The following is a 26,955-nucleotide window of genomic DNA, read 5'->3' as shown; positions in this document are numbered from 1 at the left end:
CATTTTCAATATAAACTACGAGTATATTCTCAGCTACATCAGCTGTATTGTATTTACCTAATGTTACTATGTAGAAGTTGCTGCTACTAGTATCAAGGTCTCATAAAATACTTCTTCAGTTAAATAAAGTGTAGTTTTAATGGCATGCTGAGGTATAATAATAATAACAAACGAAATTGTATCAGTACAGTTGTTTTTATTAATCAATTATGAAATACTTATTGACAATCATCAAAATCCTAATAATTAGGCATAATGCTTAAGAAAATGTAAATTTGCGACCTTGACTGTACCCGGATAAATAAATTAAGCTATAGCTCAGACCTTTTGATTTTAATGTAATTAGCTATCATATCTTTAATTAAGGAAACTGTAGGTTTAATTTCATATTATCATATATTTCTATTCAATTGTAAATGTATACAAACATTTGTTTCTTAATAAACAATAAATAAATAAATAAATAATTTATTGACGTAGGTCAATCGAACACCAACCCAACAGACGTGAAGCTTACAAATATACAGATAATGAAACTATCTGAGCACTTCAGTAAACTCCGATATAAACTAATATTATTAAGCATAGAGTTTAAATTATAGAACATAATTGAAAATGACAGCAATGCCAAAAACGGATATGGATAAGAATGAGGTGACAGCAGAATCAGGGAGCTCAGGAGTTTCGGGCCTAGTGAGTTCCGGTCTGGGCTCAAGCTCCGGTGTGGGAGGTTCCGCGGGAGGAGACTGGGTGGTGGTGACCACAGGCTGGTAGCCTGCAGTGAGGAAGTTGTTGACGTCGGCGACAATGCCGGTGGTCCATTGGATGGACTGTCTGGTAGATTCGGCACCATTCATCACGCTCTGGTACGATGTGCCCAGCAGAGCCTGGTTTTGAGTCGCCCATTGTTGGAACTGATAAAAGACATTATTCATTAGTGAGGATTGCAGTACATGTAAAATTGATCATGTTTATATTTATAAACACAAACAGTTTCCGTCCAGAAAGAACTCTTCAAATAGGTAGATTAGCTATTAACACTTCAACACTTGAATTTTAGGCTATAATTTCTATATACGAGTATGTAGATGTAAGAATTCATATTATAAGTGTCATTTTAAAGAAGGTACGATTATTTTTATCGATACATCTACCGCTTATATCATTATGGTAAATTATTAAAATTCTATTAATCAATAGATTAAGATAAATTAAATGAATATCTTCCACGATTAAGGATACAACTTTGTATATGTGATGTGTATGTATTACACTAAAATAAACCAATGGCATAATCAAATTGAAAAGACCAACCGCATCAATTTCAGCTTCAGATCTCAATCTACTTGACACGTAAGACAAAGGAGTAGCAATATCGGCAAATCTGTAAAAAAAGTAATGTTGAATTACAAATTGTTAATTATACGAGTATATTATTATTAAAACATTTGAAATAAAACAGAGCGAAAATAAAGAAAGAAACGTACGCATTGGCAACTAATTCGTAGTTGTCTTGGATAAATGTGAACAAGATCTGAGTGTTGGCTTCGTTGCCGGAAGCGGCGGAGTTCAAAGCGGTGGTGTAGTCCTGACGACGAATTAGGTAATTGTCGGTGAAGAGGTCTGTTAGGAACCTGTAAAAAATTACATTTATTGCCAAATTACTCCTTACTGAAATTATTCGAAAAGATTTTCACCACTTACATTAGACTAATTTAATCTAAAATGTATATATGTATAGTAGTGTAACTACTTTAAAAACACAAATCAGAATGTTCGATAAAGTCATTTGATTTGCTTCAAAAGTAAGTAACTAAGTAAGAAAACAAACCACCACAAAGAAAACAAATTTATAAAACAGATTTACAATGTAAATAAAGGTAACAACAGGCGGTCTTATCCCTGGTCTGGGCGGTCAAAAGTTTATGCTGAATGTAATTATATTACGAAGACATAAATGTAACATGCTATTTTTTTTTTGTAAAAACTTACCAACGGTACTACATGTAGAAAAATAAAATACTCACTGGTTAAGAGAATCATTGGAATTAGTACAGCCAAGAGTTTGTATAATGAGAATTTTCTCAGTGTACACATTGTGTTCGATAAAGCGATTGCGCAGGAAGTTAAAATGTTCTTCAGTGCCTTCACGAAGAGCATTACAGTATACATAAGCTCGATTATCAGGGTGCACTCTGTAAATATAAGGAAATGTTATTCACTGTGTAAAATAAAACAAATAACATCAAACATTTAGTAAAAATAAAAATTGTAGGATCGAGATATTTATGAATTGATAAGTGGTATTATAGAAAGACTTACTCAACATTAGAGGTCATTAAAGAGTTGAACTGGGCGATTGCAGCGGCACGGCACCCGTCCCTGTTTATCTGACACATGATAGGAGCCAGCTGCCAGCGAAGGTACGATCTCATGAAGTCTTCGGAGTCTGAAGTTGGGTAGTAGGTAAGGTCTGTCATCACTGTAGTGGCCCATTGAGCGATCAGAGCCTGAAGACAAGATTTCATTTAAGACAAATTATACAGCCAGTAGAATCTCTTGTTCATGATACAAACGTATGTATTATAAATTTGAAGAGACGCAAAGTGCTAGTTGTTACGTAAACATGACACGCGTGTTAAATGCCCGCTTTCCATCAAAATACGTAATGAGCAGAACGGATGTAACGGATTGAGCGGACCGGATTAAAATGGTGGTGCACTTCCACCAAGAGTTCCAGCTTTTGCCTTCCAATGCCGGCAGACTTTTGAGGAGTGAAAGAGGTGGGAAATGAGAGCAAAGTCCATTCAAGACTAGCGGCGCATTAGCGCATTAGCGCAGATATAGCGGAGGCATTTTAACTCGCTTAATCACTCCGCTTCCTAAAGATCGTTATATAGTTTATCATCATCTTCATCGTTCAATGCATGCAGTTTACGCAGTCTAAAGGAAAATTACCTCAAGTGGCTCCAGGTAGACTGTGCCAGTTAACCTGTTCCTAAGCCAGGTAAAGCCAGTCATCGCAGCCACCCAAGGAGCGTAGTCGGTCTCGAACTCCAAGAATGAGAGGATGTTTAATGCCTTGGTGTAGCTCATGATGCCAGATCGTGCGTATTGGAAGACGTCGTTGACGATCTATGCAAAATAATAGTGAGAAATATTTTTAGTATTGTCACGCTATGTATTAATTTATCTTAAATATCATAAATATTTCTGAAAGAGTCCATACGATTTTCACATTATTATTAATGAGAAATACTAAATTTTTCATGGTTTGGGTACCTGAGCCTTGTTGTACTGGTGAATCTGTGTTCTTGCCTCTCCTCTTAGGGCAATAGTAATAAGATTCCAAGTGTAGTCATCATAATTTACGCGGTAAAAGCCTGAAACAAAATACGATGTTAAGGAATGTATTACACAATATGTATTACAAATATACAAATATTTTTGTTTTTGTAAATGGTAGCCAGAAGCTTAAACTAAAACCGGTTACTAACTGGATAATTCATTAAAATTAACATTATTTTGGTGAGTAAAGCTCAATCTCTTGTACTTTGACTTATAATTTTAACAAAGTATCCCGTTTTTGCCGCCATCGCAAGCAATTTTCTTGCGTACCCCTTGCGTACCCCTATAAATTTCTAATATTTCGCTCTGTTTTAATTTTACCCGTATACAACTATGTCACCATTAATTTTATACACACCAGTCTGTTGTCTGTTGAACAGAACCCACTCGTCGCCGACGGAGCCGCGGTTGATGACAGTGACGGCCTTGCGGAGAATATGTGTGGGCTTGGTGTTGTTGAAGTCAGGATTGCTGGCGCTGGAGAAACTGATTGGGATGATCCACTGTGTGTTTATGTCCAAATAGCCGCTATTGAGGTCGAATCGGCGCTAGAACACAATTCCAGTAATGATGTATAGAATACACTGGTTTTTCTTCTTAAGTGTTAAACTGTTAGTGTTTAACACCAGGTATACGTCAGATACCGCTGGAGAAATAAAGCCCGAAAAGACTTATCAGCTGTTGCATGTATTTTATGCCTTTACAGATTTATAACACAATAAGAGACACACAATAGTACATTGTACAACGAGAGGGGTAAGTGAAATATTGGATTCGAGGGTGATAATCTGACAGCCGCAGAATGGAAGAAATTAAAGACCCGAGTTTGCAATATTCTTACCCCCGGAGTTACACACAATGTTTTTTATCACACTTGCGAAGAAAAAAACTAAATTTAAAACGATGATACGGTGACATATCAAACATTCGTCTGCCATTTTGTAATTTCTTGACAGATTAGGCATCGAAGGGACAGACCTATTCGGCATTCAGCCACGATTGAATTGAATGAAAATATTTTAAACGTCTGTTAAATTAAATAATGTTAAACATAACAAAAATATTAAACTATAAACGTCAGTATTTTAAAAGTAATACTCATTTATGTTACTTGGTTTGTAAGTGACATAATAATCCATAACTCTCGTGGGAACAATATAGGCCTTTCTCCTTCAGTACACCTGTATGAAATAAGATCTTTTTCGAGCAAGTGTGATGAAAACTAAATTATTATAGAGGTTTTGAATAGTATTTTAAATGTACTTATAAATCCACACTCATAAAGAAAATTTAATTAGATTAATGAGAATTCGAAACATGCACAATACGCAATGAAACAAATGATGATAAATGATTTCTTACCTGATGAATAGTCATATCGCCAGTTTGATGGTCGACCTGCACATACAGTATTGGATGACCGGCTTGGTAGGTAAAGGAACGGTAATATTCAACCAAAGAAAAGTCGGGCCCGTACTCTGCAAGAGCACCAGCAGTTCGGGCAGCTTCTTCCAAAGCAGTGAAGAGGTCCATCGGGACAGCCGTGTTAAATTGTCTGTCGTGAGAAACAAAGTAGCAGTAGGTACAATCAGATTAAATTAAATAACCGTAGTCTTAATGAAATCAAAAATGTTTATGTTTATGTCTGATATCGCTATTATGTCAATAAATACTTTCTAAATCAAGTACAAATAGTATATAAAATAAAAGATACCTTCTTGTATATTTAAGTGAACAACGAAAATATTATTTTTGATGCAATGTTAAAAACATATATGTACTTACCTATTTATCAGGTAATTCCTCAGACCAGCTCTATGAACATCATGACCAAGAAGATGCTCAGTCATCCTGATAACTGCGGCACCCTTGTTATACGACAGAGTCGAAAACATGGTTCTGATCTGCACCGGATCACCGATGCCAGTCTCGGACAAACGATGAGCGCTGGCCACAGAGTCGCTGAGCAACGCGGTGTGGACTTGCTCTGTTATAAATCTGGTTTCAAAACCCATGTAATCGTCGACCTGGAAATATGCAAGTTTATATTGGCGGTATAGCAACTCCTTCAATGAATTATTTTAATAAAACTGAAGGCTTACTCATGCACAACTTTGGTATATCTATTTATTTTATTTGTCCTGATATTTAGAATGTGACGCTAAATTCTAGGTTGTAGTTATTGACGATTTCCAATTAATGTTTCTGACAATGGATATCTCCATCGCCATATCCATCTTTATTCAGGTTTTGAAATTGACGCTTTTCGAAAGGTCCCAGTGCTTTCAATTTCCAAAATCGTAATTTGTGGACTTACCCAGTCAGTAAGGAAATATTGATAGTATCTGGCGAAACCCTCATTCAGCCAAAAATCACCCCACCAGTTGCAAGTGACCAAATTACCGAACCACATGTGAGCGATTTCATGAGATAAGATGTAGGCGATTAGCTGCTTGTAATTGCTGGTGGTGTGAGCAGGATCGTACATGAGGTAGGCCTCCCTAAAAATAATATTTTTTCGATGACAATAGTTTTTTTAATGGTACTTACTGCTAAGGAATATGTTTTGTAATTGGAACACTTAATAGATACAATACTAATAAAATACCTGCAGTTCTAGTGAAGTAGTAAAAATATTAAAGCATGACCTCTCATAAAGAGCAAACCAGCCCAAAATGACTCAATTGTCTGATAATGAAGTACCCGAGTATGTCTTCCTATAACTAATTGTTGAGCTTCCACATAATCTATAAATATGAGAGACAATCTCAATTTAAGATAACAACCTTATCTCGTTGTAAAAAGTTGGAACAAAATACGACACGACAACCATTTTGACCATACCTGTAAACAAGGAGTCCCCAGTTCTCCATAGCACCAGCGGAGAAGTCAGGGATCGCAGCCTGAGTCATCTTTATGTTTTCATTCATGGTGTAGAAGTTATAGTCAGTGTGATTATTCATCTCAGCTAACAACTCCTGACCGATTTCTAAAGCGTACTGCCCCTGACCGGTGGAAAGAGCATTGGGACGTGCAATAACTTCATAGATGAGTTCGTTATTGGCATTGGTAATATTAAGGCTGTCATATTCAGCTACAATCATGGCCAAAAGATAGGTAGACATTATAGGTGTTCTGTGGTAGATGTCATCTTGGTTGTCGCTGTAAGATAGGTAAGTTATAATGAAAAAAAGGGGAAAATTGCCAAATTAATAAAGCGCCCAAGATATAATTTAGATATGTGTAAGTTGGTGACTTACGGATGTCAAGTCACCTTACACATACCAAATCAGCACTTGTTTAGAAGAAAGTACTTACGGAGACCCAGTAACATTAGCGGTTGAAGCACGACGCATTAACGACCAGCTCCCGTACGTGGTCGGTCGTCGAATAGTAATGTCGAATGTGGCCTTCAAGTTGGGCTCATCGTAACAAGGGAATGCTCTGCGAGCTGCAGTTGCTTGAAAATGTGTACTTGCCATCCAGCTGAAACAACAACAATCATCATATCATGACATTCATTATTTAATAGTAATAAGTGATTGAAGTTTACCGTATAACCTAAAAATCACAGAAAAAGTGGCTGTCTTACCTAACTTGATCGTTATAGCTGTTTCTAAACCAACTCTTGTAAATACCGGTCATGTCTTCACGCATCGGAGCCGTAAAAGTGATGGTCAAAGTATAAGCAACAGGATTTGTGGCATTATAATCAAGAGTACCGTTGCTGAGGTTGATCCTAAGGAAATGGAAGGCAGGTTCTTCCTCAAACGTCACAGGAACAGACGTAGTGTCTTGGACTAGAGTTACAGTTCCGATAGTCAGGGCATCAGAGTGGATAACAATCTGGTTAACTTCAGCTTCAGTTGCCTGTAATTGAATGTCAACTATGCCACTGAAAGATTGTGGAGAAGACGAGAAGTTCATGATCCAAAGGAGATCGTAATGAGTAGGCGTAGTGGTAGTGGGAAGTCTGTATGCTGCTGCTGCTTCATCGTCTAATGTGACTATGCCATAATTTTCAAAGATTTCTCCTTGCAGTTGCTCATCTCCAAAGATTGTGTTTTTTGACTTTGGAGGTTCTTGCGGAAATCCATTGGCACAGTAACACGCCACAATAAGGATTAGGAGCTTCATGACCACCAACTAAACATAAAATTAAAATAATCAATGAGTTCGTATATAAGGCACATTTATTTTATTTTGTTAACATTTACAATTACTTAGTAACTACTTTGGACGACCGGTTTGGCCTAGTGGGTAGTGACCCTGCTTACGAAGCTGATGGTCCCGGGTTCAAATCCTGGTAAGGGTATGTAAGGCTGTGTGATGAGCATGGATATTTGTTCCTGAGTCATGTGTGTTTTCTATGTATTTAAGTATTTATAAATATTTATATATTATATACATATATCGTTGTCTGAGTACCCTCAACACAAGCCTTATTGAGCTTACTGTGGGACTTAGTCAATTTGTGTAATAATGTCCTATAATATTTATTATTCCCTTTATTTATTTTTGGTCTTAGGCTAGGTCATTTATAATATGAATATAAAAGTAAAATATAAAAACACTTACAAAACAATACAAAATATATATAAACACATTATAAAAACCTAACCTAGGGTGCCGCCAGCAGCGGGGCAGGGCCCAAGCTGCCGGTGGTTAGGGCCGCAGAGAGAGGAACCGGCGGACTATCCGCGCCGTGTCCAAGATCACCGCCTTCTGCATCTGACCCTTGATCCAACCACCTAGCGAGAGTCTCTCAAGGTGTTGGTCGAGACTCTTCGCTATGAGACCATTCGTTGAAACGACTATCGGGACAATGATCGTCGAATCAACATCCCACATGGCGGTTATCTCGTGAGCCAAGTCTAGGTACTTACTGGACTTGTCCTTCTCGGCTTTCACGAGATTCTCATCATGGGGGATGGTGATGTCGACGAGCACGGCCCGGCGTTGCGATCGATCTATTATCACGATGTCAGGCCTATTGGCTACAATAGTCCTGTCAGTAATAATAGATCGATCCCAATAGAGCGTGGCACGACCATTTTCGAGAACTGGCGCAGGTGAGTACTTGTAGTACGGTACTTCGCGGTCCACAAGGCCGTATAGAAGAGCAAGTTGCTGGTGAATAATCCTGGTTACGAGATTATGTCTGTGCAAGTACTCGCCGTTAGCAAGATGAGAACAACCGGAAATGATATGCCTGAGTGACTCTCCGGGACGGCGGCATGCCCGACAAATGTCGACCGTACCGTCCTTCAGGATATATTTCCGATAGTTGTTCGTCATCATCACTTCGTCCGCAATTGCACAGGCAAAACCTTCGGTTTCTCCGAAGAGGTCCCCGAATCGTAACCAGTTCACCGACGCGAGCAGGTCCACGTCGGGTCCCGTGAGGGCCTTGTAGAACCGCCCGTGTAGCACCTTACTCTCCCATGCCGCCTTGCGATCCGCAGTACTTAGTACCAGAGGTTTGCGCCAGTTCTCGTTTGCCAAGGAGAGCGGCGTGAGGTTCCTGGCGTAATATTTATTTATTATTACAGTAGGTACAACAAAGTCGTACGAAGTAGTCGTACGATTCTTTAAACTATTAAAAAAGCGCTGGTGGCCTATCGGTAAGAGCATGTAACTTTCAATCCAGAGGTCGCAGGTTCAAACCCCGGCTCGTACCAATGACTTTTTCGGGACTTATGTACAAAAATATCATTTGATATTTACCAGTCGCTTTTCGTTGAAGGAAAACATCGTGAGGAAACCGGACTAATCCCAATAAGGCCTACCCTCTGGGTTGGAAGGTCAGGTGGCAGTCGTTTACGTAAAACCTATGCCTTCTCCAATTTTGGGGATTAGTTCTCAAGCGGACCCCAGGGTCTCATGAGAGGAAGAAGGAAGTACGAATAAAGAACTATTAGGACTTCTAATGTACTACGATGTATGACTTAAATGTGTTAACGTGTCAATACCTCAATAGTATAGTATACTAACCACCAGCGATGTTCTTTATTGATGATAAATTGTACTTATTACTGTTTAATACGTATTAAAGTCGTTATTTTCATTAATTAAACAAACAAAACTTACCATTTTACCGCCGGGCTGTCATGAAACTGACTAGGACCAACGAATGGCATTATCAACGTTATTGCTGATAATTTTATAATCTCGGATACGATTTACATAGGTAATGAGATTAACATTTATTTGATAATGCTGTATCACAATATATATCGTATCGATATATTTATTTTAATTTTACGGTATTCATTTTTACTTCTTCACTCACTGGTTTATAAAAAAACTATTTTTTAAAACTTAAGGATTATACAGTCAGACCAAGATAAGTTGGCAGCGATTTTGATAGCCCAGCCTACGCAAGTGTTAAGTAAACGTCATAATTTTGTAAAAGTTTGACGTTCAAAATAACCCGTGCACTGTCGGGGTTGTCAAAATCGCTGCCAACTTATCTTGGTATGACTATAGAAAGTAAAATAATAATAATAATATAATAATAATTCAGCCTCTATACATCCCACTGCTGGGCAGAGGCCTCCTCTCATGTGCGATAGGACTCGGGCTATAGTCCCCACGCTAGCCCAATGCGGATTGGGGACTTCACATACACCTTTGAATTTCTTCGCAGATGTATGCAGGTTTCCTCACGATGTTTTCCTTCACCGAAAAGCTAGTGGTAAATATCAAATGATATTTCGTACATAAGTTCCGAAAAACTCATTGGTACGAGCCAGGATTTGAACCCCCGACCTCCGGATTGAAAGTCGGACGCCATATCCACTCGGCCACCACCACCAGAAAGTAAAAACTCAGAATTATTTATAAAACGATAAATCAACGATACGTTCTATCATAACACTTTTGTGTTTACAATGATCTGGATTTAAACAAATTATCTATTCTACTTGAACACTATAGGTATCACTGAACCTATCTTAGTACACTTAAGATCCAATAAATATTTCACTCTTTTCGATAGTATTTAGATAATTGTGTTATTTAACCCTCAACCAAACAAAGGGTACAACATTTTTCTTTTGTTTCTGGTAACGTCTGAAACACCATACTCACTGTCATGTTCCATAATTATGTAAAAGTACCTTATGGTGGTTGACGTTTACGCTATTATTAACGAAGCGCCGATCGCCATAAATATACCTCCCGTCAAACGCCCGATTTATTAATGTATACTGTTGTATGATGACAGACCCATAAGATTACATTTTAATAATCACGAAAACTTCAAAGAGCTTCACAGATACTTGACCCCCTGCATGGGAGTTTCTATGAAGGAAGGTTATGATTTCTATGGAATCTAAAGAACAATAATAAAGTTGTTACTACTTTAGTACGAGTAAAAGTTTTATTCAATAAATTAAATAATATTTACAATCAATACAATATTAATCATAAGGCACAAGACATAAGTCAGGTAACGCCTGACGTGCCTAATTCAATGCTTACGAAAGATTCTGAATGACACAAAAACAAGTTTTAAAGCTGGGGTTTCATTATACAACATAATGGAATACGGCGGCCATGACAAGCACGGTCATCGATAAGACTGAGGTGACAGCAGAGTCAGGGAGCGCTGGGGTTTCTGGCTGGGTGAGCTCAGGCCTGGGCTCAAGCTCCGGTGTGGGAGGTTCCGTGGGCGGCGGCTGGGTGGTGGTGACCACAGGCTGGTAGCCTGCATTGAGGAAGTTGTTAACGTCGGCGACAATGCCGTCCGTCCATTGGATGGACTGCCTGGCGGATTCCGCGCCGTTCATGACGCTCTGATACGATGTGCCCAGGAGAGCCTGGTTTTCGGTCGCCCATTCTTGGAACTGTTGAAAAAAATATTGCACATTAGGATTTCAAAACACCATAAATGTTGAATCGTCTTTTAAATTTAGATTACTTTTTATTGTTAAGTAATTTTATTTAAATGGTGTTCTTCGTATTTGGTAACAAAATTTCATAGTTGATAAAAATCCTTAAGGAATAGTGAATACTATGTTAATAAGAAATATATTAGAATTTATAGTGTATACCATCAATTTGTGTTTTAAAAAAATATATCAAGAGATACTACATTTTCGCAATGCCTTTGTTTATTAATGAGATACTTTTGTAAACAATTGTCATACTACTATTATACTAGCAATACCAACCGAGTCAACTTCAGCTTCAGTTCTCAGCCTACTAGATACGTAAGACAATGGAGTGGCAATATTGGGGTACCTGAAATCAAAAAGGTACATTTTAATGCAAAATATATACAAAAAAGAACCATATGAAAAAAGAAAATGAAAGTAACTTACGCGCTGGCGACTAATGTGTAGTTGTTTTGAATAAAGTTGAAGAAAATTTGTGTGTTTTCTTCATTGCCGGCAGCGGCGGAGTTCAAAGCAGTGGTATAGTCCTGACGACGGATCAGATAGTTATCAGTGAAGATGTCGGTCAGGAACCTATAAAAATAAATAGCAATTAGTTCCTCATCGTTAAAGTAGTAGGTATCTATGTTCTTATTTACATTACCGTATTGTATGATAGCCACGATTGAATAATTGTAGGAATACGTCGTCTACGGTTTAGGTAACTTTAATTTAAAAGTACATTACACGATGGAAAGTCCTTTCAATGTACCTATACCTAAAGCCATGATAGACGAAGTTTTTCTTAATCAACTTTATGTTTTTTTAAGAGTTATTTTGTACAATAGGATAATGTACTCACACGTTGAGAGCATCAGCGGATCTAGTACAACCAAGAGTTTGAAGTAGGAGGATCTTCTCAGTGTAAACGTTGTGCTGGACGAAGCGCGAGCGCAGATAGTAGAAATCTTCCTCAGTACCTTCGCGAAGAGCGTTGCAGTACACGTATGCACGATTATCGGGATAAACCCTGTAAATTAGAAATTATATAAATAAAACTACCAGTAAAAATTGAAAGTTAATTAAAATGAAAAAATATTAAATTCTAATTTTAGCTAGGATAAATAATTTTACGAAGGTGAAGATTTTAATGCCCACCCAAGTGTTATCTGAAGACATTTGTGATACTTTTGGAACACGATTACGGTAGAGGACAAATTCCAATGAGCAGGAGCAACGCAGCCAAGACAGCTGCTATAATGCCTTTCCCAGTTTATTAGCTTCTCAGCTTGGAGCACTGCTTGGAGAGTAATTGTATGTCTCCATTACTGCCAAGATCTTTAGACGTAACTTTTATTAAGTTAAAAGATACTTCGAAGGTCCTATACGCCGAGAAAATTGTGTGTATGAGAATAAATAAAGAAAACGGTCTGATTTAAATAGCAACGGAAGATTAGACTTACTCAACATTAGAGGTCCTTAGAGCGTTGAACTGATTGACAGCAGCAGTACGGCAATCATCCCTGTTAATCTGGCACATGATGGGGGCCAGATTCCAGCGAAGGTAGGATCTCATGAAGTCTTCGGAGTCTGAACTCGGGTAGTAGGTCAAATTGGTCATTACGGTGGTAGACCATTGAGCGATCAAACCCTACAGAAAGATAAAAGTTAAGACAATTAAGATCATTATCTTTGCTATGGTATTTATTAATTTTAAATCAGTTTTGGAATTCATCGAAGAGAAGAATAATGAAAAGTAGCTTTTTGCTCAAATGTGATCCAAAAAATTATATATATATATATATATATATATATATATTTATATTTTACTCCCTAGCATTTTAAATGCAGACAATATAAGACTCGTTAAGAAACGTGTACTATTCTATCGACGAATACGAATAAAAGAGTCAATACTTTAATTTAATGCATAATAACCTATTTAAAAAGGTACATTTCATTGCAGGGGCAGCGGCCGAGTTGGCTGCGGTTCGCAAGCGGGAGAAATATGAGGTCCTTGCGAACTATTTATTTGTCCCGCTTGCTGTAGAAACCGCCGGGTGCTGGTGTGCCGAGGCCAAGGCCTTTTTCGAGGAAGTGGGGAGACGCATGCGAGAGAGAGGGTTGGATCCTCGCTCAGGGACCTTCCTGATGCAAAGATTATCCATAGCAGTTTAACGTGGCAACGCGGCGAGTGTCATGGGTACTTTTGCGTCGGGGGGGTCGTGGGGTGAATTTCTAGTATAGGGCGTTATTTAGGTTAGGTTAGTAGTAAAGACCTGATGTCATGTACTCTTTAGTAGTTAAATTTCTAGTTTTAGTTTAGTCTCAATTGTTAGCTTAAAAATGTTTCGTTGTTAAAGTCTTGATTTAATTTTAATTGTTAATTAATTAACTTAATTAGTAATTGTTATAATATCGTCCTGTAATCTAGTATTAAGTTTCTTATGTTTTTTTTACTTGTGTTTTGATTTTAGCACACTTGAAAGTTTATTCTAACATTAAATATAATTTATAAATACTTTAGGATATGCAAAGGAACTTTAAATCTTAGATAATAAAATTTTCCATTTAAAAAGTAAATAATGTTTGGAGTACGGTAAGAATTATGAATGCAATTTATTATTATAAATTATAATAACAAAAATCTTTATTGCTGTTGTTAACCTTACCAACACAAAAAAAACATTGTACACATAATGCTGGTAAGATATAGTGATACATAAAAGTAATTTAGTGCAACGAGGGAGGTAAGAAAAGTTTTGCAATCGAAGGCACAGATCCATCCGGCATTCAGCTACGATAAAAAAATGTATAAAAATAATTTAAACGGCTTTTAAATTAATCAAAATTAAATATTTTTAAACGTAACATCATGACATTTAACAAGTATTTTACTTATAACCTACTTACTTCGTTCGTATGAATTATTGACGAACTTTAAAAAAGTTATTACTTCCTAGGGAGTTATAGCTTTTTTTCACAGTACATAAATCCAGTGGGAACAAGATAGGCCTTTATCCTTCAGTACACTTGCATGAAAAAATACCTTTTTCTAGCAAGTATGATAAAAAATGGTTAAAATACGATAAATTGAAATAACTTGTATAGCGTGTATACCTTTAAAAAATGTAACACCTACCTATGTTTAAAAAATAAAAATAGGATTGATTGATTGAATTTAAGCTAGTTAATTATTTCCTTAAGCGAAGTTTTACGCTACCTTTCCGTAGCCCAGTCCGATGTACTTTCTGGGTCAAATGAAAGTTACCTCAAGAGGTTCCAAGTAGATGGTGCCTGTCAGCCTGGTCCTGAGCCACGTGAAGCCAGTCATGGCAGCCACCCAAGGAGCGTAGTCGGTCTCGAACTCCAAGAAGGAGAGGATGTTCAGAGCCTTGGTATAGCTCATGATGCCAGAACGTGCGTATTGGAAGACATCGTTGACAATCTGTGCAAAACAATGGTGTTAATTGTTTGGTATAAATGAAAATTGGACAGTATTTAATCATGTTAAAAACCTTAGTAATATTTTCGGCGAAATTCGCAAACCTTTTCGTTGAGTCATTTGCAACTTTTAGGTAGTTTTGACTATAGTAGCAAATCTTTAATGTCCTTGAAATGGAACTGCGAGGTTCGTGATTTTAGTGAAAGTTATATCGTTTTTTTGCAATTGTGTTGGTTACCTGCGCCTTGTTGTATTCGTGAATCTGAGTCCTCGCCTCTCCTCTTAGAGCAGCAGTAATGAGATCCCAAGTATAGTCATCATAGTTCACGCGGTAGTAACCTGAAATCAATACGAAGTTAAGCAAATGTCTGCTATTGTAAATTCTTAATCTTATTTTTTTGGTCTACAAGTAGGCCTCGGGGACTCTTCCACGAGTCGATACAAAATTTACAGTGACATCATAATTATAATGACACGAATAATAGATAGCAACATCTATTGCATTGCAAAATTGTGTACTATTTTATTAGACAGGCGATTAATATCCCATATCTCTCTATATGTATAGTATTCCACCTAATAGATTTTTAGATTCCATCAAATCTCAATACACCCTTATACACGTCCGTATATATACGTCCTTACACCCTGGCGGGTGCTGTCTCTTCGCGTGTCTCATGACACGGGCAAAAGCAGTGTCAGAAGGGCCTTAACGTATTGGGTAGGCGCACGCCTCCTAAATGTCCAGACTAACATTATTCCGTGATGGGTAAAGATGTACAGACTGGTAAATAAATTAGTTGGAAACTTACCTGTCTGCTGTTTGTTGAACAGAACCCACTCGTCGCCGACGGAGCCACGGTTGATGACAGTGACAGCCTTGCGGATAATGTGCGTGGGCTTGGTGTTGTTGAAGTCAGGATTGCTGGCGCTGGAGAAAGTTATCGGGATGACCCATTGCGTGTTGACGTCTAGGTACCCGTTGTTGATATCGAATCGGCGCTGAAAAGCAATAGTATCAATAAGTGTATACCTTCTTTGGCTAGCTTCTCATAGGTAGTTGCGTTAAAAAAAGTGTAGTGCCGGCAGAACAAAAATTTACGTGAATAGGTACATATTTGTCAACGAGCATTATTTGTTTCGAAGGGCGCCTTACCCAAAAAAGCAAAGGGGTGTTGGTGAATCAACAAAGAGCATCCTCGAAATAGAAATGATTCTCAACAATTTAGTGAATCAACTACAAGTAGGTTTTGGTCAAATCTAAAATACTATAAATAAACCATAGGTCTATGAAATGAGTAGAAAAACTGAAGCCAAATATTTATTTAGACTGCAATATTTGAATGTCGTTCTACCTCCAAGTAATTATTGCAAATGAAATTTAACTTAATTTATCTAATAACTGACACTTAATATACGAAAGTCATAAAAGTATGTAAAATCCGATAATGTTTACCTGATGAATGGTCATCTCACCAGTTTGGTGGTTGACTTGCACGTAAAGTATCGGGTGTCCGGCTTGGTAGGTAAACGAGCGGTAATATTCAACCAGAGAGAAGTCGGGACCGTACTCGCTAAGAGCACCAGCGGCTCGGCCAGTCTCTTCCAAAGCAGTGAACAAATCAATCGGGAAAGCAGTCTCGAATTGCCTGTTGACAACAAAATCAGTCAATAAACAAATATTTAAACAATAGAAAGCATAATCTTAAACTACAATAAAATAAGATCGTTACAAACATTTCACATTACATGATGCAAATTTCAAAATTTCGATACCTACTAAAACAATTATTTAGATTTCAGATTTGGATTTGTTTTTATAAATGAAACTAGACCAGACACTATCCGCAAGTACACAATTTTAATTTACTAGCTACTAGTCTAAAAGTTATTTAAGGAAATGTCTAAGCTTGACTACAAGGTGTACATTTGTTGCATACTTATTCCTCAAGTAATTCCTCAAGCCAGCTCTGTGAATTTCAGAGCCAAGAAGATGTTCAGTCATCCTTATAACTGCAGCTCCTTTGTTGTATGACAAAACTGAAAACATGCCGCTGACGGATGCCGGGCTTCCGATACCAGATGTGGACAATGGGTGAGCGTTGGCAACCGAGTCGCTGAGCAAAGCGGTGTGGACTTGCTCAGTTATGAACCTGGTCTCAAAACCCATGTAATCTTCGACCTGGAAATGATTGTGCATATGTATAAAGGAACTCAAATGTCAAAGTTCGAAAGATGTTGGTATTGCACCAATGGAATGAGAAGTCCATGACAAGCGCCAGTTGGCCTCACAATGGAGCTGTCAGAGTATGCACTCAAGAAGGCAACATTTTAACTGCTTAAAAGCTTTCAGCGAAAATTTATTCAGAATTCGAAATGTATGAATTACCCAGTGAGTGAGGAAATATTGGTAGTATCTGGCAAAACCTTCGTTCAACCACAAGTCATCCCACCAGTCGCAAGTGACCAAGTTTCCGAACCACATGTGAGCGATTTCGTGAGACAAGATGTAAGCGATCAGCTGCTTGTAGTTGTTGGTGGTGTGAGCGGGATCGTACATGAGGTAGGCTTCCCTGTCAAATTATAATATTTATGACATTAACTAAGATTAGCACGAATCATTGAAAAACTAAGCTAATTCAGAGCTTAATGATGATTATTGGCCTTACCTGTATGTTAGAAGACCCCAGTTCTCCATAGCACCAGCGGAGAAATCAGGAATCGCAGCCTGGGTCATCTTAATATGATCAACCACACTGTAGAAGTCGTAGTCAGTGTGGTTATTCATCTCAGCCAAAAGCTCCTGACCCACTTCCAAAGCGTACTGTCCCTGGCCGGTGGAAAGAGCGTTGGGACGGGCAATTACTTCATAGACGAGTTCGTTGTTGGTATTGTTAACCTCTAAACTGTCATATTCAGCTACGATTATAGCCAAAAGGTAAGTTGACATGAGAGGAGTTGTGTGGTATATATCATCCTGGTAGCCACTGTAAGTAAAATTTAACTTTTAATATGTAGTTGAACTTTAAATATATATTTTCATAAAAGTATTTGCGTTATGTAAAACGTGTATCGATTATAATACTTATAACGTATTTATACATTATTTTCTGTAGGCTATAAAATGAGTTGTTCTAAGAACCAACGATGACACTTATTTGTCATCCATTATGATTAAGATAACGGAAATCAAATTGTAGTTAAACAATTTTTGCCGAAGGTTCGTTGCACTGGGGCAGTGATGTAGTGACTATTAATCTGGCGAATACTTCCATTTAGTTTAGTTTCAATTAAAATACTTACGTAATGTTGGTAGATTCTACGGTTGAAGCGATACGGGTAGCCGACCAGCTGCGGTACGCGGTCGGTCGTCTGATGGTGACATCGAAAGTAGCTTTGAAGCTAGGCTCGTCGTAGCAAGGGAAAGCCTTGCGGGCTGACGTGGCCTGGAACTGGGTGCTTGCCATCCAGCTGAAATACAACCAATCGTTATAGCATATTTAAAGACTACTAAAACAAATCAAAACAGAAAGCAGTAGTTTTACCTCACGTCATCGGTGAAGTTATTCCTAAACCAACTCCTGTAAATGCCATACATATCATCACGCATAGGAGCTTCAAAAGTGATGGTCAAATTGTAAATGACAGGATCTGCGGCATTATAGGCAAGAGTTCCAGTGGTGAGGTTGATCCTTAGGAACTGGTAGTCAGGTTCTTCGACGTATGTAACAGGCACAGAAGTAGTGTCTTGAACTAGTGTTACAGTGCCGATAGTTAAGTCCTCGGACTGGAGAACGATTTGGTTGACTCCGGTTTGGGTGGAGTGTAAGAGAATTTCAACCGTTCCTGCGAAGACTTGTGGGGTAGTGGTGAAATCCACGGCCCAAAGGATGTTGTAATGAGTAGGTCTAGTGGTGGTGGGTAGTCTGTACAAAGCCGCTTCTTCATCATTAAAGGCAACTGCTACATCATATTTTTCAAAGATTTCTCCTTCTAGTTTTTCATCTCCGAAGATTGTTGTTTTTAGATTTGATTGTTTTGGTGGAATGGCGTAGGCGCAGTGACATGCCGCGGCGAGGAATAGAAGTTTCATAGCCGCCATCTAAAGATAAAAAAAAACAACATCACTATAAATAACTTAATTCGTTTTTTTTGTTAGTTGTAATTATAATGTTTAGCGTCTCAGAAGTTTGATCTATCGGAGTAGCTAAAGTATTTGACATTTCACCGTTGCAAGTTTAGTAGTTTTTTTTAATAGCCTGTTTGAGTGTCCCACTGCTGGGCAAAGCCCTCTCCCCTTGATTTCCACAATTCCCGATTTTGTGTTTCCTCCGGCCAGTTGTTCAGAAAGCTGTCCAGGTCATCCCGCCATCTCCGCCTGGGCCTGCCCCGTCCACGTCCCTCTACCGGCATCCACTTGGTGGCTATGCTAGCCCACCTCTCTGGGTGCATGCGGTAGACGTGACCGGCCCAGTCCCATTTTAGCCTAGCGGCTTTCTCGCCTACGTCAGCAATGCGGGTTTTTGAACGCAGCGTAGTGTATCTTATCCGATCCGTTAGTTTAGCACCTAGAATGCTGCGCAAGCGTTGCCTAGCTACCGTTGCAAGTTAAACTAACATTTATGCAGGCATGCGTATTACTGCACGTTTATTTACTTTACCGATTCTACATAATTATTACTCGTAATTTGCATAAACAAAAGTGATCATGAGGCGTACATTTCGTTTGTTTTAGGATTTACCGTCATCCAGGTTCACTAAATTTATCATTTAAGTGTGTGTGTGTGTGTTTTAGTTTAAGAGTGCTGCTAAAATAGATTGGTTAGTTTGGTATTTTATAGAAGTTAGGTTCCCCTGACATGTAAGGATTTTTGGTTTTTTGTCAGAATTGCGGGGGGACTTATCGAGACGGGTTTTTAGAATTCTTAACTAACAAGTAACAACTAGAAGCGAGCTAAAATTTTGTAGTTGTCTAGAGGAAAGCAAAGTATCTTGTATCTTGAATAAAACCTGAATATCGTCTGAAGAAATTGCCGTCAAGGGTATGTGTTTAGGTTAATCCCAATTTTATTAAGATATTCCTTTTTTTATGATAACCCTTACTGTAACGTATTTTTGGTCGTATGGCATACCATACGACCGAAAGTACCACGACCTTACTCTATCATAAGACCGTAGACTTAGGACATCCATCGCCGATCATTCTAGATGACGTTATTGCACGTTTTTATGACAACATTATCTTTATTAGTATGATTAAGTGAAACATTACTATTGATAACACTAGCTAATCAATAGCATTGACGTTAATGCCAAGAGTTTTTGTAATTTTGCCTAACGAAGCGATATGATCTAATTGATAGCAGTCCAATAATGTGATTACACAATCAATTATTTATATAAGTGTACATTTTATTAAAAGGAGACTAAGGAACTTAATTTTTTCGTAAGGTTCTTTTAGGCTCCCTACTTGTACAGGAAATATTGGTAATTATTGTAATCCAGTCATCAGTCCTGATTTTGATATATCAGCCATACTGCAAAGTAATACTGCGGAAAGGTCAGAATTATTCTACAATATTGCACTGCAAATGACCTAATAATGTCCATCGCTGCAGCAAAATACCATTGCAGTCATTATCCCAATGTTATCTTAACTTCACGTTCGTATCCGTCATCGGTATGTAAAGTATTTCTCCAATTTAGACTCTTATTACCGTTATTGCATTGCAGTAGGTATGGAAGCAATCTTTAAGGTAGATTCACGTCGCAAGAAAATAACGGACAAAATATTTATTAATTTTTATAAATCGAGAATAACCTACCATCCTTAGCTTTAACCCTTTTCCAGGCCCCACCAATCTACAAGGTTTTCCCAAACAATCCAAATAAATTTTCCAATTAATCCAGCTTTGACGATTCATTTGAAGACAAGTCACATTTCCAGAAACTGCAATCTAATTTGAACCTTGAAACGCAATGCTAAAGTTGAAATTGTAATGGCGCGTAAGTGGTCGATAAATCGTACTATTCCTGGAAAAAGGTTAAAGGATGAGAAGAGTCCGGGTCTGGGCAGAAGAGTCCCGACACTTCATTTGATCGGTGATCGCATGATGCTTTCATACAAAACGAAGTGTCGGACGCCTAGACTCTAGGCTGAACCGTTCTAACCTGAGTCATCCTAAATACTAGACTAACGGATTGTAAACCGATGATTTACTTCAAAGATGATGAGGTACTATGCAACTAGGTATATATAAAACGTATTAATGTATCAATTATTGTAAGATACTTCTAGAACTGGTCGTGTGATGATGATTATATTATTAATTAATATTATATTTATTTATTTATTTTAAATATATGAACACATTATGGAAACCTAACCTAGGGTGCCTCCAGCTGCGGGGCAGGGCCCAAGCTGCCGGTAGTCAGGGCCGCAGAGTGCATGTCAGGGGAAATATAATTACAATTTACATAGGATCAACCATAATTATTTTAAATATCTACACTTTATAAGTAAAACGGATGACCAGAATGCAAGGCAGAAGTCGAAAAACTGTATTTCAGCTCAAGTAACGACGTGGAGTGAAGGAAAAACCTTAACTTTCTAGTTCCTACAGATTAAGTAGTTCATCGGAGCTGGCGTCAACAATTTAAACAAAACCGTATCAATCTGTATATACTCGTATATATAAACCTTTTTTTTCACACGTTAAATATTTAGGGTTACATGGGAATGCAAAAAGGTTCGGGGATGCAACTTAATTTTTTGACACTTTCGATAAAGTTAAGAAGCTTGTACTTGGCATTATAATTTTTGATAAACAAGCCTTAAATTTAATGATATATATTATACAGATTTGACATACAATGTTTTTCATCACACTTGCGAAGAAATGTTAAGCGAAATCATTGTTATTTAAATACGGTGTACGGTAATCTTTGACAGGTATCGAAGGCACAGACCTATCCGGCAATCAGACACGATTGAAAATTCTGTAAAAATATTTTAAACGGCTATTAAATATCAGTATTTTAAAAGTAAAACTCATGTATATCTATTTGGTTCGTATGAATTACTGACACAATTTAAAAAAAAATTATAAATCCTCGGGAATTATAGCTTTTTCTCACAATCCAGAACTCCCGCGGGAACAAAACCTACATGCATTTGTCCTTCAGTTTGCCTGCATGAAATAAGATCTTTTTCGAGCAAATGTGATGAAAAACATAAAAATATACCTTATCCCAACAAGATTAGGGTCTACGAGTATATACTAATTGTCAGTTAAGTTTGTTGCAGTTAGTAAGTTTAATGAAAATATCATACCTTTCCACGTTGAGCCGGCACCTTGCAACGTGCCAAGCTAGCGACTGGATTACTTCAATCTCAATTATTAAAATATAGGTAATCATGCCTGATATAATCAGCTTCGATAGTGTATCAACACCATATTTTATCTGTCACCGGTTCATGTATAGATATTTCCATAGTTTTTCTTTAAATTTCGAGATTGTTCCTCATGCTGCTCGTGCTGTACGAATCGTAGACGATCCCAAACTCACAAGCGGTATTGAACCTTTAAGTCTAAAGAGAGACTTTGCCTCCTTATGTGTTTTCTACCGCTTGCACAATGGGCTGTGCTTTGAAGAATTGCTTGACATGATACCCATAGCTACTTTCTATCACCGCACCGCTCGCCGTCGGCAGGGTATTCATCCTCACACCCTAGAACCTAAATGGTCGCGACACTGCGCAGTTTAAGAGGAACTTCGGCTGTAGAATGAGCTACCTGCCGAGGTTTTCCCGAGGATCTACAGTATCTCAAAAAAAGAGTGTACAGATTTTTAAAGTGTCGGCAACGCGCATGTAACACTTCTGGAGTTGCAGGCGTCCATTGGCTACGGTGACTGCTTACCATCAGGCGGGCCGTATGCTTGTTTGCCACCGACTTGGTACAAAAAAAGAAACCAATTGGTTTGCTTTTTATTTCAGCTACTTGAGCGCAGCTATAGAATTTCTGTTTCAAGTAGGTATACCCCATTTCATTTGCGATGGCGGAATTCTACTTGACACTGCACAAAGAGAACCATAATGTTGATCTATTGTTTAACAATTGCTTTACGAGCTCTGCTCTCCAAAGCCAGCGTGTGGTCAAATAGTAACACAAAAGGATCAATACTGGACAGTTAAATGTAAGACACTCGTATCTTTTGCTGTCACTACTTTGTATTGTTTACGCCTAAGGACTGTCTCAATTGGAATCCCGAATGAAATGGGGTATATATTCTGTTTTTCGACCCCATCATCACTTTTATCATTTCACGAGTAATACAACTTCTCTTGTACACATTTCTAGCGTTATCTGGGTATTTTCTGACAGCTTTCCACATTTCACAAACACATTTCTCATGTGACAAACAACGTCCATTTTGAGACATTTGTAAGGGTTATCGAGATCTGTTTTGTACAGAAAATTACAGACAAGGCGTCTCCGGTTGTTAAATCTTCCAAGGTAGAATCACGATGATTGGCAATAACTATCATATGTCCTTCCCGGGTCTCAAATTTTTCTCATACTAAGTATCACCTAAATTGGTTTAGCGGTTTAATCGTGAATAGGTAATAGGCAGACAGATAGACAGACCAGAGAGAGTAGAGAGTAACTCACACATTTTTATGACAACAAATTCTAAGGGTAAGTTTTTTTAAATATTTGTTTGAGGTGTGGAGGGGGTCTAAAGAATACCATATATACAAGAGAGAATGCACGACAGACAGACTACGCACGGGTTATTTTAAATGTCAAACGTCTATGAAATTATGACGTTTGACACTTGCATTGTCTGGGCTATCAAAATCGCTGCCAACTTATCTTGGTCTGACTCTATTTGCGCCGTTTGAAGTGCTCAGCCAATACCTATTATGTTCACTGCAGTTCTTTCTCCTGGTTCTTTTTTAGAACGTCGGGATACTCAGTCTACTACACTCAAGTATCTATTTTCGTATTCAACACATACAAGAAAACGGTTTTGCGTTTTTCGCATATTGGCAACGAACACTTTATTTGGAGGTTATATTTTTTTTTACATTTCTCTGCTATAGCTATATTCAGTGGCGCCAAATGATTATTCTATTATATTTCATATATCATATTTCAAGCTCTAGCCGTACCTACACAAATCACAAATTAAGACCAAAACAACGCTGATTTGTTAAAAGACTCAAAATGCAATGCATGGCCTTTTTAGGTCTCTGGTCGGCTAGATGTTAAACGTCGAAGTATTAAATCATTATTTTTTAATTAATGTACTGATGAGATTCTTCCGATAGCCAAATACTCAATCTAGATAAAATAAATGAACTATTACTCATTACGGACTGTACCTAGAGTGACTGCTATAGTTATTAGCCACTCTTAACATTAAGACTTCTATTGCCTTGTTTCTTTCTGATTTATTAGGAGTGGCCAATTACTATGGAGGAGCCAATAACCATATAAGTCATTCTAAGCTCACGCACGCACCGTTTTTTTTTTTATAACGATAGGCAGGCGTTTGACCACGATCTCACCTGATGGTAAGTGATGATGCGGTCTACGGTGGAGCACGCTTACCTATGAGATACCTATTTACCCTAGCCTTGAAGAGACCCACTACACTACTAACAAAGCCCACTACACTACTGTTTCTACTGACAAAGGTGTTTGACAGACTATATAATATTATTTTGTTTCAGATAAGTGTTTGAAAGAAAGGGAAGGTATTTGCTCAGCAAAAGATATTCGTAATTTCTAAAAGCCAGTCTCCAGCGAGTAGTTTTTTTTCAAACCCTTCGTATTCGTTCTGAACGCGATCGTGGCGCCGCCCTAGTGGATGTGGGACATATTGCTTATATAACAATTGGCAGCTTCCAAATAGTATGAAGATGTCGTCGCACGAAAGTATACTGTGTTTTTTTAGACTTCGTTAACTTTGGGGTATGGCTAAGTACATTAAAGAGAACCGAATGTCAGAGTCAGACATAGAAGAACGGAAGGTGGAGATAAGGAATGGAATCTCCATATACCAAAAAGTGTCATCAAAAAACCTTAAATAGGTGGCGCTACAATACCTAGAATACTTAAAAAAAAATACAAATCATAGACAGCGCACTTCACTCCGTCAATAACGCCTAGGTTCTTAACTACTCTAGCGCTAATCTGAAGAGATTTGGAACTATTATTTATAGCTGACCACTGGACACTTTTGCATAAGTTCTGCCTATGGAGATTTGCGTTCCTTAACTCTACCACATACATACATACATACATAGAAGTTTTTGTGACAAAAACGAGTGTTTGAAAAAAAAAATACCGATAAATCTGTTACCGATAAGTCAGTCATAGTTTAATAGTTAAAAGAAACTTCTAATTGCTGTAAATTACCGAGAAATTTCAAGAATTCAAATCAATTACACATCAGTAGGTACGCAATTTCTTTGTAAGTACTAAAAAATAAAAACAAACTAGTATAGTAGTTGTAGTATACAGTACTAAAAAAATAGAAAACTACCAATATATTAAAGAAGATATCGAACACGGTAACTATCTTCTTACACAATGTTCAAAATATCTATAAGCAAAGGTAAGGTAACATCGATAACATATATCGTAATCATAATCATAAATCATTTATTCGTGGTAAAACTTAATTAATAATCACTTTATTTTGCCACATAAACTTCTATGTCTGGTCATAGTAAATTACTCGTTCTTTTTATTTTTGCTAAAAAGTAATTAATAGCGTTGTTATTACACGAACATTATATTCAAAATAATTCAAATTCACCAAACAATTGAAAACTATCACATATCAATGACTTTTCGAATATCGATCGTCCGAGATACTTCCGATTAGTAGCAAATGTTTAAACTCTTCATAATCACTAATCAATATGTAAACAGGCTCTAAGGCAAATGTACACGCTCGTAGGGGCGTATCAGATATAAATTAATCATTTAATATCTCAAAAATCGAGTTACTTAGAATACTGTAGGCTTTCAGAAAATTACTTGATTTAAGCTCAGGAATGCATACTTGCAATTAACGGACTTTAAAAATAATGTATTTTTTACCACGTCGTGTGTTAGCGTCGCTTATATTTCCTCCGCCACATAATTTCCCACATAAATAGCCAATATTAGGACAAAAGAAAACTGCAGATCATTACACAAAATAAAAGTCATAATTATAAACTTAAATCGTATATTTCGACTAATTCATATAAATATGCATAGGAAATAGATTGTTGCATTAATTTACAATTCATATTTTATTTACATATAACTTAGTATCTAAAAATAAATATAAGGTACAAAAAATTGTGAAGGTACTTTATATACGACATTAATTAAAATATTAAATTTGTAGACAATTATTTATTTAAAATGTTGCTTAAAATTTACTTAGGATCTGTTTCCCAATGTCCACGAAAAGTATTGGATAGCTAATTAACAAATCAATGAACAACCAGATAAAACTACCTTAAGTTGTAAAGGTGTTTATAAGATTGTGAAACGCCAACCATCACTTTATTCGTCAGATAAGTGGCAAGTACCTTATTCAAGACTTTATAAGTACTTGGACATTGTGAAACAGGTCCTTAATAACTTTACTTGATGTGCTAAACAGTGGTATAAGAAAAGATTTTTATAATTAGGTTCGAGAAAGACAAAGTCATATTCAGATCCACAAGTACTTATAGCTAATGTGACCCTAAAGGTTAAGTTCGAATTCAAACTGCAGTTGCATTACTGAGGGCCTACCGCGAACCACGTTCGACGTGTTGCCTCCCTGTTGCACTTGTAAATTCGTACGTAAGTGTGACAGGGAGGCAACACGTTGAACGTGGTTCGCGGTAGGGCCTCTGTTGCCGTGTTGTGTCCGCCGCAGTATTCGTCAACTTTCTTAATAAAATAAGTGACGGAATGAACGTCATAATCGCGGCAGTATTGAGGCTGCGAATGTCACTCATTTTATCAAAGAAATTGACAGATACAGCGGCGAAAACCAGACGCCAGACGACTGTCATTCATGCCCTTGCCAATAAAATCAAAAACTCAATATAACCAATTAGGGAACCAATTAAATTATTTTATGAAATATTATAATGTTTTTTTTTTCCAAGTATTTACACTACTATACAAATTATAAACTGGAATAGATATGGAAGTTTTGCAAAAAATGAAGAAAAAATTGTAACTTTTGGAAACAGTAAGGAAGAGAAAGATCTCATAC

General features: G+C 37.4%; 2 protein-coding genes across 2 annotated transcripts; both read right to left on the bottom strand.

Moving 5' to 3' along the window:
• Positions 1–463: 463 nt before the first annotated feature.
• Positions 464–9,486, bottom strand: LOC133520374 (membrane alanyl aminopeptidase-like). The gene is made up of 15 exons (XM_061854755.1): positions 9,439–9,486; positions 6,941–7,494; positions 6,667–6,834; positions 6,193–6,510; positions 5,666–5,849; positions 5,134–5,375; positions 4,711–4,903; positions 3,707–3,896; positions 3,283–3,383; positions 2,959–3,135; positions 2,323–2,510; positions 2,028–2,195; positions 1,488–1,634; positions 1,315–1,384; positions 464–914 (listed from the first exon to the last, which is right to left on the bottom strand). The coding sequence occupies exons 1-15, from the start codon at positions 9,439–9,441 to the stop codon at positions 597–599; spliced, it is 3,021 nt and encodes a 1,006-aa protein (XP_061710739.1). The 5' UTR covers positions 9,442–9,486; the 3' UTR covers positions 464–596.
• A 1,217-nt stretch (positions 9,487–10,703) lies between these two features.
• LOC133520373 (membrane alanyl aminopeptidase-like) lies at positions 10,704–22,061 on the bottom strand. Its single transcript, XM_061854753.1, has 15 exons — positions 22,007–22,061; positions 18,219–18,775; positions 17,977–18,144; positions 17,343–17,660; positions 17,063–17,246; positions 16,614–16,855; positions 16,130–16,322; positions 15,486–15,675; positions 14,912–15,012; positions 14,500–14,676; positions 12,692–12,879; positions 12,091–12,258; positions 11,676–11,822; positions 11,526–11,595; positions 10,704–11,198 (listed from the first exon to the last, which is right to left on the bottom strand). Exons 2-15 carry the CDS (start codon positions 18,773–18,775, stop codon positions 10,881–10,883), a joined length of 3,021 nt encoding a protein of 1,006 aa, XP_061710737.1. The 5' UTR covers positions 22,007–22,061; the 3' UTR covers positions 10,704–10,880.
• Between the last annotated feature and the right edge of the window lie 4,894 nt (positions 22,062–26,955).

This window comes from Cydia pomonella, chromosome 8 (assembly GCF_033807575.1).
Source record: "Cydia pomonella isolate Wapato2018A chromosome 8, ilCydPomo1, whole genome shotgun sequence".
NCBI classification, from domain to species: domain Eukaryota; kingdom Metazoa; phylum Arthropoda; class Insecta; order Lepidoptera; family Tortricidae; genus Cydia; species Cydia pomonella.
This window is presented reverse-complemented; position numbering and strand designations above follow the sequence as displayed.

Bases quoted from the DNA above. Each gene is read 5' to 3' on its own strand.
- LOC133520373 (XM_061854753.1), bottom strand. From the start codon at position 18,775: ATGGCGGCTATGAAACTTCTATTCCTCGCCGCGGCATGTCACTGCGCC. The intron at 12,880-14,499 runs GTAACTTTCATT...ATCTTTCTGTAG, and splicing joins TCTACTTGGAACCTCTTGAG to GGTTTGATCGCTCAATGGTC. The intron at 11,596-11,675 runs GTAAGTTACTTT...TTTTGATTTCAG, and splicing joins TACACATTAGTCGCCAGCGC to GTACCCCAATATTGCCACTC.
- LOC133520374 (XM_061854755.1), bottom strand. The intron at 6,511-6,666 runs GTAAGTACTTTC...CCTATCTTACAG, and splicing joins GCTAATGTTACTGGGTCTCC to CGACAACCAAGATGACATCT. The intron at 5,376-5,665 runs GTAAGTCCACAA...GCATATTTCCAG, and splicing joins AATATTTCCTTACTGACTGG to GTCGACGATTACATGGGTTT.